This window comes from Myotis lucifugus, unplaced genomic scaffold (assembly GCF_000147115.1).
Source record: "Myotis lucifugus unplaced genomic scaffold, Myoluc2.0 scaffold_65, whole genome shotgun sequence".
Taxonomy (NCBI): Eukaryota; Metazoa; Chordata; class Mammalia; order Chiroptera; family Vespertilionidae; genus Myotis; species Myotis lucifugus.
In genome coordinates, this window is record NW_005871113.1 from 278,643 (window position 1) to 290,675 (window position 12,033).

A 12,033-nucleotide genomic window follows, 5' to 3' on the forward strand; every position below is an offset into this window, starting at 1 on the left:
GCTGTTTTAGTTTATACACATTTGCAATATTCATTTTTGTCTATAAATAATTAGTTTTATAATTTTAAGGATAGCAAGTATGGGGGTAAAGGAGTAAATGACATATTAATTTATGTAATGCCTTTTTACTGGTAATTTTGGATTTCTGCCTGGGTGTTTTTTTTTAATCTTATGAAGCTCTGAGGGGTCACTGGGGTCATTGAGTTACTGGTCTTGTTCTTAGCTGGATGCTGTTTATCTTTTAATTTTTAATTTTGTTAATCCTCTCCTGAGGATATTTTTCCCATTGCTTTTTTGGAGTGAGTGGGAGGGAGGGAGGGAGGGAGGGAGGGAGGGAAACATTGTGTAGAGAGACACATCGATTGGATGGATTGGTTGCCTCCTGCAGGCACCCCCACAGAAGCTGGGGATCGAACCTGCAACCCATGACTGGGGATCAAACCCAGGACCGTTTGCTGCATGGGCCGATGCTGTAACCATTGAGACCCACTGGCCAGGGCTGGATGCTCTTTTTTTATTTTTATTGTATTATGTGAATTATTAGCCCTCTACACCTGTTTTTCCATCAGTGTCATTGGAAGAGTATTCTCTCACTGAAATATTAAGAAATATTAGCTGACTGTGGTACTAATTAAATTAATTCATCCATCCTTTAGAAGTGCAGAACTGTTCTGTAGGAGTCAACCTGCTAAGCCAGCGGTTCTCAACCTGTGGGTCGTGACCCCTTTGGGGGGTCGAACGATCCTTTCACAGGGCTTGCCTAAGACCATTGGAAAACACATATATAATTACATATTTTTTTGTGATTAATCACTATGCTTTAATTATGTTCAATTTGTAACAATGAAAATACATCCTGCATATCGGATATTTACATTACGATTCATAACAGTAGCAAAATTGCAGTTATGAAGTAGCAACGAAAATAATTCTGTGGTTGGGGGTGACCACAACATGAGGAACTGTATTAAAGGGTCGCGGCATTAGGAAGGTTGAGAACCACTGTGCTAAGCCATCAAAAGAAATCACCTTCTCAATGGCTCTGCTTGCCAAGTTTATCTTCACCGCTCACAACCTAACTTCTCTAGTCATACTATGTCTCCCACTCGAAACATATTTTTCTCTTGTAATTTGAGAAGCAAAAGGATAACTTTGTAAAGACATTTTTGGTTCTTATGTTGAAACCTTGGTGATCTTTGTAAAATTAAATGTATGCACTTATCTTTGGCACCTACCCTTTTATCAGTCGGATTTCTAGCCTACTGTCAGTTAATTCCTGAAATGCTAGGGCTGTAGCTTTTGTGATCTCTGATTTGAGTGAATCCAGGATTGGCAACACTTAGTCTCCTTGTGCACAGACTGCTTTGAAGTTGCTTCAAGACTCACTAAATCTTCTTCTGCATGTCTTTTTCTGCCCTGTATGGATTTTTCCAAGGATTATAGTCCTTTAAAAAAAAATTTATCAGTCTTCACCCTGCTCCTTAAAATAATATAATGTAGTTAGCTTATTTTCAAGTGCTTTAATTTAATTGGCATTGCTTTGTTACCGGAGGAAGTAGAGATCTTGGGGTGCCTTGAGGAATGAATTTCCTGAGGCACCCACGGGAGAATGGGGTTTCATGGTCAGCTTTATTGATGATGTAAAACGAAGGGGGTCCCCCCTCCAAGGTCCCATCTCTGTCTGCCCCACCATGGAAAACGTTCAACGTTGTCTTCAGCAGGGACAGAATTAAGGGCACTGCCCAGAATTTCTGCTCCATAATAAAGTCCAGTCCAGTAGAGCACCTGGCTAGCTTAACTTGTGTTCCCAGCTGCAGTCCATTGTGTGTGGGGTCTGCATGGCCATGGGCCATGGGGCTGCTTAAGGCCACATGGTTATGGACAGAGAATGCAAACACACAGGCAAGTCTGGGTCACGGAGCAAGAGAGCTCCTTTGTCTGGGGTTTTAACCAGGAGCTTAACCAATGAACTCTCCAAGATTTTGCACGCTTCTCATGGGTTCCACCCCCTAGCCAATCCATTGTTCCCCAGGCTAGACTGACAGGCAAGCACCTCCCCTGTGCCACCAGGACTTCTGCACTTGTGCCTGTATCTCCCCTGCTTCCCCCAACAACCCAGTACCTGATGGGGGAGGGAGGGGCGTTATTCCCCTTGGAGGAACCATGCTGTGTGAAGCTGTAGCTCCCGGTGAAGCTGCCCAGTGCCTTGCTCTCAATGTCTGACTTCCCTTTGCTTTCTTCCCTTTATTTTATTTTATTTTTTTAAAATATGTTTTATTGATTTTTTACAGAGAGGAAGGGAGAGGGATAGAGAGTTAGAAACATCGATGAGAGAGAAACATCGATCAGCTGCCTCCTGCACACTCCCCACTGGGGATGTGCCCGCAACCAAGGTACATGCCCTTGACCGGAATCAAACCCGGGACCCTTGAGTCTGCAGGCCGATGCTCTATCCACTGAGCCAAACTGGTTAGGGCCTTTCTTCCCTTTATTAATATTAACTAGTGAGTTCCGACGATAACACAGGCTCTGTTGACCGCCTGCCCATGTGTTCCTGGGGTGTGCCCAGGCTGGTCCTCGTGTCCAGGGCCTGTTTTGAGTCCCCACAACCAGCCAGGTGCAGTGACTCCCCGTTTCTCTTTTCCAGTGCAATCGCCTCTATCCTGCGGGCCTGGCTTGACCAATGTGGAGAGGACTTCCGAGAGCCCCCTCACTTCCCTTGCTTACAGAAACTGCTGGACTATCTCAAACGCATGATGCCAGGCTCTGACCCAGAGAGAAGAGCACAGAACCTTCTTGAGCAGTTTCACAAGCAGGAGGTGGAAGCGGACAGTGAGTACTGGTTTGGTCCCAGGGTTCTGATTCTGTAAGCGCCGCGTTGAGGAAATGTGCTCCCTCCCTTGTTGACCAGGAGACCGTGGCTTCCCTCTGAGGGACACGCTGCTGGGGGATTGGTGGTGGGTGAAATCTCAAGGTCATCCAAGGCCTAATTCCAGAGCCCTAGAGCTTTAGAGCAAAGGGCTTCTCAAGACCACCTAGTCTGGCGCCCTCGTTTACAGGGGAGGAACTGGACTCAGAAGCGAAGTCATTTTCTAGGGTTTCTTCTAATATCATAAAGAGGGTGATCTCCTGTTACTGTGCTGAACCTGAATTTGCTCTCTATTATCTGCCCGATGGCTCCTCCTCCTATCCAATGGAAACTCATCCCACACAACAGCCCCGTTCAGCAGGCCAGGAACGGCATCCAGTTCTGCCCCTGCCCTCCCCAAAGCTGGGAAGAGGCGTTTCTCTTTCCCCGAAAAGCACCGCTGTCGTTCATCTGCCCCCGGCCAGGGCTGATTCCCGTCATTCAGAGTCTCCAAAGGCCTCACCGGCGGAAGTTTCCGTGGCTGTTTTTTCCTATTTGAAGAATTGACTGCCTATTTTCAAGGACAAAGGAAGAGCCACCACCGCAGGTCCTGGAACTATCAGGCGTTGCAGAAAGCCAGAGAGAGATTAGGACGGGCTTTCAGCGTGATGTTTTCACCCCCACCGGCGTGCCAGGTGCTGGTTGCCATGACGCCTGACCCACTTGGAACTCCTGACAGGCATGTCCCAGAAGTGACGCCCGATTTCCTCAGTGGGTAAAGGAAACAGTTCCGCCACACCGATAAGGGATGCGGCCTCAGCGCCAAAGAAAATACCCTGAAATCCCAAACAGTACCTGCTCAACTTTTTCTGCTATGGAGGACCAGCGAGGGGGAAGCACAATTGCATCATTGGAAGCTGCCTGCCAAGCGCTCCTATCTCAGATGACTTCATCTGCCGGGAATGTTTGAATGCCAGGGGCGCTCCTCCAGCCTGGACCTCAGGGCCTCCCTGCCTGCCTTTGTGCGCAGTGGAAAGGCTGGGTTAGAGCCCAGCTCTCCCTGGGGCTGCCCCTGGCTCTGGGCCTAATTGGGGAACCGGTGGGACCAGTCGTTCATTGTTCCTACCAGGGACTGGAGGCAGAGCTCACTGGCAGGCTTTGGGAAGGCTTTCAGTAGCCCAGAATGACTTCTTTCTAAGTTTGGACATTATTTTTTATCAAGAAAGCTCGAAACTGATGTTTAAGTACAGGAGCCATTACTGAAAAGGAGTTTTAGGAGCTTGGTTCCCATGCGCGTCTTTTACCCAATTTCATTCCGGCAAAAGCAACAACCTCTCCCATGTGTGTTTCGCCTCTGCTGGAAAGTCAACAGCAAGCACTGTGGTCTGGGCCCGGAGAGAAAGGACCATGTCATCTCCGCAGCATCCAAGGCCCATGGCAGGCCCCTGGGAGTGTTGGGTGAATGAGAGGGAAGATGAGGCCTTACCGCGAACACCGCTCGGCGGGAGTGGGTCGGCCTCTGCATTGCAGGGGTGGAGACAGACTTACATAGTAGCTAGCCAGAGGGTTCGGGATTTCAAATGTCTTCTTCCTCCACAGAATGAGAGAGCACCAGGGCTGTGTGCAAGCCAAGCGGTGGAACCGTGGGGTTTCAGCTTTCTTTAGCTCGTGCCTGTGTGTGTCCCAGGCTCCGGAACAGGCAGTGACCCCCTTCTTCTTTCTCCACGCATAACCCATCCCCACTCGCATCAGTGCCTTCAACTCTGGGGAGAGGGGTGGCCTTAAACCGATACCTGTCATCAGAGCTGGCACCTCCATAAGGGAAGCGATGTAGGGTTCAATCTCAGCACCCCCTTCCCCCGAGAAAACTAAGAAAAGGCCACCGCAGCTCGATCCACGGGGCCTAGAAGATTTTATTCTACAAAGAAAGCAAGGAAAGGCTTAAAATGTAAACCTTTGGGGGAGTAGTGACACATTACATTTCTGCTAAGAGGTAACTGAATACAGAGCTCTGGGTATTTTCCCTTGAGGACAGATTGAACAGAGAGGACAGCGAGGAGTGTGAAGAGGATGAGATGGGGAATCAGCCAGGAACTGGGAAAAGGTTCCAGGGAAGGGGGGCTGGTTAGGCTTCATCCTGCTCCCTCTGCAGCATGGATCCCGGAGGTCCTGCTCCATGTGTGTGCCGAGTCCTCCAGGTGGGATTTGCAGTCCTAGGTGGTGATTGCAGTGACGTTTACTCACTCAGCCTGTGCCCTCCATGCTGTGCTAAGTGATGATCTTACCTATAATAAGGCTCAGTGTGAATTTAGTTGTTTTTCTGTGTTTGTGTTTAAATCCTCGCTGGAGGATATGTTTTTATTGATTTTTAGAGAAAGGGGAAGGGAGAAAGAGAAACATCGATCAGTCACCCCCTGTATGTGCCCTGATAGGGGATCGAACCTACAGCCTGTTTTATGTGCCCTGTCCAGGGATCAAACCCACAGCTGTTTGGTGTACAGGACATTGCTCCAGCCAACTGAACCACCCAGCCAGGGCTGAATTTAGTTTAAACATATTTGTCATGCAAATTTAACTTGAGGTGGAAGCTGAAAGCTACTCCAAGCATTTTGAGAATTCTGAGGCCTTGTTGAGGCTTCTGAGGACTTTATCAGCATTTCTGACACCAAATTGGCCCATTTTACTCCCCAAAGCCTGACCTGCCTTCACATCCAGTCCTTCTAGGCTTCTGGTCATAAATGGCCCAGTAACTAAGAATGTCATATTGGGAATTCAGGAAGTAGTTGGGTTAGTCCTTGAGCTGACCAGAGGGTTTGAGGGAGCCCAGGATGAGGGTAAGCACCTCAATGGAGCCCAGCTTTGCTTCTCTCTAGACTTTGTCTAACCTGGCTCAATCCTTGGCCCAGGAACCAGGCAGGGGTTAGTCAAAGGCAGAGGCTTCTAAACTTGATAAAGAATCAAAGAACAAGCAGAGATGGTGAAGACCTCCATTCATTCCACTCGGGTATATTGTGCTTGCTCTTCCCTCCCTATGGGTTTACTGAAGGAATCACCCTTTCCTTCCTAAGAGAGAGACGTTCAGTTGAACTCCATAAACAAGGTCATATACAGTCGCTCCAACTAACTAACTTTTTCAACATCTGTCAACAGATGGGTTTGCCAACACCATCTCCTGCCGCCTGGAAGAGGAAGAGGAACCGGAGGCCGGAGGGTCTGCAGAATTCACGTGCTTCTCAGAGGATCTTGTGGCAGAGCAGCTGACCTATATGGATGCAGTAAGTCTTCTCTGAGCCTCAGATATGCTTCTGCTTACCACCCGGCGGGGGCGGCGGGGGGGGTGGGGGTGGGGTGGGGTGCGGGGGGCGGGCTCGTGTTGGTGACAGTACTGGTGGCCGGGAGGGCAGGGGGCAAAGTGATTTAAGTCTTTTCAAATCCTTGTGAGGCTGTGCCTGTAAATTCAGGGAGAAAATGTGACTTGAGTCAATCATCTGAATAATTCAGGCCTAAGTTCTCCTTGCAGTTCTGGGTGAAGGTGCTTTTTCCTTGGCACTCAATACACAGAGGGAAACAAGAATTTTAATCCTAGTGAAACAAAATCTGCCCTGTCCCATGGGCATTTCTCTCCCTTTAAGCTCATAAATATTTCAAGTTCTGAACTGTTTATTTGGGAGATTGTAAAAGGGTCAAAGTGTAAGTTAGGATCACATAAATCCACCGAATCCACATGTGACTCTATCTGGCAGCTCATTTCCACATGTGGCTTCTTGCACCTTTGAAGTTCGCATATTTTTTTTAGCTGCACATGTTTGATTACGTCAGCCACGTTTCGTAGCTCAACCTTAGCTGATAAATACCCCTGGAAGAAAAAAGGACTATTATGAGTTATCACGATCGTCTGGGCTCTTCTGCATTTACCACTTTGGGAAAAGCAGCATCAAAAGTTGACGTTTCCACCTAGAGCACGCAAATAAACACAGTCTGTGTAAAGTCAATCCTGATATTCCCACTTTTCATATAAACCCTGGACATCTCATATTGAATTGTTGTACAAATGATAATCTGATTTGTTCAACAAATTTGTGATTGTTCTCTTGATAGCATAAGAGAAAGATGGGAAATGTCACTGGTTATGACTTTTAGGCAAAGATCTCAAAGCCAGGCTTCAAATCCCTCATTATCCCTTTTGGTGTGTGACTGACGTTGAGTAGCTTTTCCCTTTATATGCTTCTTACCTTCTTCGTTATAAATAATGTGAGATAGTGACTTCAATGAATGTCGCACGTATTGTATTTTGGTGGGTCACTTTTCAGGTGGTCTTTGAGCATTCATATGTATTATAGACAATTCATAATACATACAAATTATTGACTATTATTGCTTTCCCCAAAGTGGTAAGTGCAGAAGAGCCCAAACGATTGTGATAATTCATAATAGTCCATAATTCATGGTCATGAGTGCCCAGAAAGCACCATGGATATGAATTTGAGGTCAAAATAATCTTTAAAAAATTTTTAATTTTTTAATTAAAGTCACCATACAATATTATTATAGTTTCAGGTGTACAGCATAGCAATTAGACATTTATATAACTTACAAAGTGAGAGGTCAAAAATAAGCATAGATTTTTACTTGGCTTTCCTTCGAAGACAGAAAAGTTAAAATGATCTTGGGCATTTAGATTTTCTTTTGGTCATTGTGTTTCGTTTCTTCAGTTGAGCAGATTTAGAAAGAACATGCGGGCTTTTCTGACCAGTTCATGTATTAATTATTCACTTTTGTCTATTGAGATGAACACCATGAGGCAAATCAAGTAGAAAAGGGTTATTTGTCCATTGAAAAAAATAGCAATTTACAGATCACCCAGATGACGTACTTTGCCACATGAAATGTCTGTGTTGTCCTTAAAGTCAATTCCTCTTTTGTTCTAGCAACTATTCAAGAAAGTAGTGCCTCACCACTGCCTGGGCTGCATTTGGTCTCAAAGGGATAAGAAGGAAAACAAACATTTGGCTCCGACGATCCGCGCTACCATCTCTCAATTTAATACCCTCACCAAATGCGTGGTCAGCACCATCCTGGGGGGCAAAGACCTCAAAACTCAGCAGAGAGCCAGAATCATCGAGAAGTGGATTAACATTGCTCATGTAATTGTCTCTTTTTAAATATTCTTTGTGCTTCGTCGATATCGGGTTCTGCTTCATCACTGTGTTTAAACGGTTTCCATCTGGTTGAAAGGCCATCGAAAGACCTTTCCATGTGAGGGCCCATTGGGTTTTGTTATTGTTATTGTTCTTCGGAAGTAAGAAAGTTGTCTTTCTTAACTTGGGAGCTTATTTACTTTTCCTCCTTTTCCTGTTTTTCCTTGCTTGCTTCATTTTGCTCCTGGAGCCTCACACTGCTTCTCCTTCAGGGTGAAACATTCCGCCTGCTTTTTCCTTCGTAGTCACAGGCTGTCGGTTCTGTCCTGGGTTCAGTAAATATAAGCTGATAGTCTAAGTGTCAAACAGACTGCGCTTCAGCTAGAGTGATTACCCACGCACCCTATCTTTAGCAGATTTGAAAAGCCGGGACCTTCTCAGAATCCTGAATCTTTTTTCTAAAGGACTGAGATACACAGATTTCCCATTAATCCGGGGCTTTTCCGAGAGCCTTATCTCTGACGTTGGAGGGGCAGCGTCTATTTGTAGGCCTGAATTACATTTCACTTAAGGTCAGTCTGGTCTCTTGGATCAGCCGCTTACTAGTATATGCCATGTGACCTTCACTTATCATTATCTCATCATTGAGAAAAGGCAAACAGTATTGAGTCAGTTGGTCACCAAATATTTCACGAACTTCTGTGTATAAGCTACAGTTTTATGTATTTTGGGGACATAGATGGGATAAGCACAATTAATTTGGTCTTACAGGAGTCTGTCTGTAACAGGTCAAGCAAGGAAGCTAAGATTGCTGGAGTGATCTCAGCCCAGGCAGGGGAGGAGCAGGGCGCTGGGAGATAAGAGCTGCAGGAGTGGACAGAGGAGAAATCCCTCTGACTGGAGCAATCGCGGAAGGCTTCCTGGATAGGGTGACATTTACATGTAGCTTGAATGATAGCTAGGACTTTTGATATTTGAAGATTGGGTAGTTTTTGTTTTTTTTTCCTAGGAAGAAGTTATCTCAGCGAAAGCCATATAACTTACAATTTTGAAAAATAATTATTAAGTAAATATCTCATTAGTTCATATTCTAGGCTATATGGATCACCCCTCAACAAAAACACATTTTGCTTTTTATATCTATCTATCTATCTATCTATCTATCTATCTATCTATCTATCTATCTATTTTTTCCCATTAAGCCATGGTCTATAGGGCATAATGCTTAAATTTTCACATGCTCTCTTTTTCACATTCTTTTTAGTTGTCTTGAATTAAAGAGCAGGGCCATCATTGCACCAGAGAATTGGCCTTATTTTGCGTTTTTAGGTGGTCTGTTAGCACAGACATTTTAGTATATGAGAAAAGTAAGAAACAAAGAATATTTCATGCAATGTCGATTTTTCCTTTCCTGAATTGAGCTTATTTCTCAACAAGTAAGAGCTACAAAAACAAGTTTTGATAGAGCATGATCAAGAGCATGGGATCGAGAGGATTTGTCTTCTTAGAATAAGAAAGTATTTTTGCCATAAATGCCATATCATTTGCAGTCTTCTACATGTCTCAAAAGAAAATAGTCTGTCTACCTTTAATCCATTCAGCTGCTTAGCAAATCTATAGCAAAAATACAGCATTTGTATATAAAACAGTGTGGCTCAAACAATGGCTTTTGGTCCAAATTAAATATAGACGGTGCATTTATGTGGTAATAAGAAATGCGAGTGGAATAATTTGAAGTATATTCCAGATTTCATGGTATTTCAAAGCCAAGGGTTCTTATTCTTGGTGAAGCAGTTTCCTCATACTGAGTGCTTGTGTCCCTTGAACTTGTGTGGGCTCACTTAGAATAATGAAGCTCACAACTGGTCTCCTGCCAAGATTTATTTGACTTTTCCTGCATTATAATCACAGTCAATTTCTACTGAGAGAGTGTTTGAAAACTGATGATTTTACACGCAGAGAAAATTTCTGACCAAATATGACTATATTTTCTTGGACGGGCCTTGCTGCTACATTTTTACTTTGGTGTCATATCTCCTGAAAGGATACCTCCTTTTCTAGAAATGGAGCCAGATGCCTTTTCTGCTCCTTCAAACCCTTGGCTTAAGCCTCTTTCAGAATAATGTGTTCCATATGTTTATTAGAATTTGCATGAAATATCTGTGCCTAAGTTCCTTTATTTATTACAAGTTTCCTGATTTTTAGAACATAATTTTGGATTCTGAACCTTCGTTGAACCAACCATGTTTGGTTTCCAAACGGACTGTAATTCAGCATTCTCTCTCTCTCTCTCTCTCTCTCTCTCTCTCTCTCTCTCTCTCTCTCTCTCTCTCTTTCCCCCTCCCCTCCTTTCTCTCTCCCTCTCTCTCTTTAAATAAAGGGAAGGCATTCAGACATTTCAAAAGAGTGGGCATGACTTCTGTAAAGTATTTGGCATTTACTCTAAAGAAAATGTTTGAGGGATTGTTTGCTTGGCACGGTTTTAAGTAGCCAGATTTTGGCGTGCTAAATTAGAGAATGCTGTTTTTCCTTCATATTCAGGATTAGCATTACTTTGTGAAATGATCTTTTAAGCCATGTGCATTTATGCCCAACCACTCTGATGCCTCTTCCCCAGATGTTCTGCACAAAGCCAAACCCATGCTCACGGCGGCCTGAGCAGCAAACAGTGGATGGGACTTCAGGCATAGTCCCCTCTCTCTGCATGACCCCTCCCCCTGCAGCCAGGCCTGGGACCCTCTCCCTGGCTGTCCTGCTGTCCCTGCCATTCATTCAGCAGAACTTGGACTTCATGGTCACTGGCTGCTGAGGCTGTGGACTCCCTGTGGCAGCTTAAGTTTCGGAATCAGGGAGCCTTTCTCCTTCCCCACAAAATGACATCCAGAATGCTTCCTGTTCTCTTTCTATTTTGTTTTCAAGCGTTGCCAAAATGAATTTGATTTTAAAAGCCCAAGCTATTTTGGAAACATTGAAGTACCAAGGTGTTTCTGAATGTTTATGATTGTGGCACCAGCCAATTTGAAACGAAATGAATGTGTATAAAAATATTCCCTCTTGGCTAAGAACATAAAAGCCAAAGTTCAACTTGTGGTGAATTTTTATTGCCAAGTTATATACACCTCTCTGGGCGAGGGTTGGTCATGAGATGTTCGATACCATCTGACCTTGAAGTGGCTGCTGGCCCGCTCGCTCTGTGGTTCTAAAGGATGCAGTGATCTTTCGTGTGTATTTTTAGGGCATCTGTGTGCTGTCAGCAGAAGTAAGTTTGCTTTCTCTAGCGTAGCTCTGCAGACTCACCTCCAGTCGTGTTTTTACTAGGAAAGCTGGAAACTATAAAACTGTAACAACAACACAAAAAATATATTAAAGGAGAGAAAAACAAGCATACAGTGCCAAAATCTATAAAGTGCTTCAGTGACTGGGGTGGGAGTAAGGAGCCACTTTTTGATGTTCAGTATTTATACAGCTGCCTATTTCATGGTAAGAATTCAGAGCAGCTGTGATACCTCTAGAACGGGAAATGGCCAGCTCACTGTAGTATTGATATTTAAATGCCTTTTCTGTTCTAATCACTCTCCTTGTAGGAATGTAGGATCCTGAAGAATTTCTCCTCCTTGAGGGCCATCGTCTCGGCACTGCAGTCCAATTCCATCTACCGGTTAAAAAAGACGTGGGCTGCTGTCCCAAAGTAAGTTCCCAAGTGTCTGCTCGACGTGCTTTGGCTGAGGGATGAGTTGCTGCCTAAATGGTGTGGGTCCTCACCTTCAATGCTCTTATTTGTAAAGAGAGAAACATATTTGAAAGCCCCTGTGTGCTCCAGGCAGGGTGCGTCTTACCCATGATCACTCAAGAATTGGAGGCAGGGCCGCTGCAGAAGCCACTCTTGTTCTCACAGTGTGCCAGAGCCAAGCCCATGGCTGCAGGGACCATTTTAGGGATGTACTGCTGATCGTTGGATGTTGAGGGATAAGGATGTGGAGTGATAAAGTTACAGCCATTTGCCTTTTTTTGTTGTTGTTGTTAATATATTTTTTTTTATTGATTTCA

The 12,033-nt window shown here is 44.7% G+C and overlaps 1 protein-coding gene across 2 annotated transcripts in view; it reads left to right on the plus strand.

Moving 5' to 3' along the window:
* Positions 1 to 12,033, plus strand: part of RGL1 (ral guanine nucleotide dissociation stimulator like 1) — a 151,478-nt gene that overhangs the window by 105,624 nt on the left and 33,821 nt on the right. For both annotated transcript variants that reach the window (XM_023754727.1, XM_014456805.2), the window contains exons 5-8: positions 2,648 to 2,832; positions 5,999 to 6,123; positions 7,777 to 7,992; positions 11,571 to 11,674. In XM_023754727.1, coding sequence (XP_023610495.1) covers positions 2,648 to 2,832; positions 5,999 to 6,123; positions 7,777 to 7,992; positions 11,571 to 11,674 — 630 coding nt within the window. The remainder of the gene's footprint in view (positions 1 to 2,647; positions 2,833 to 5,998; positions 6,124 to 7,776; positions 7,993 to 11,570; positions 11,675 to 12,033) is intronic.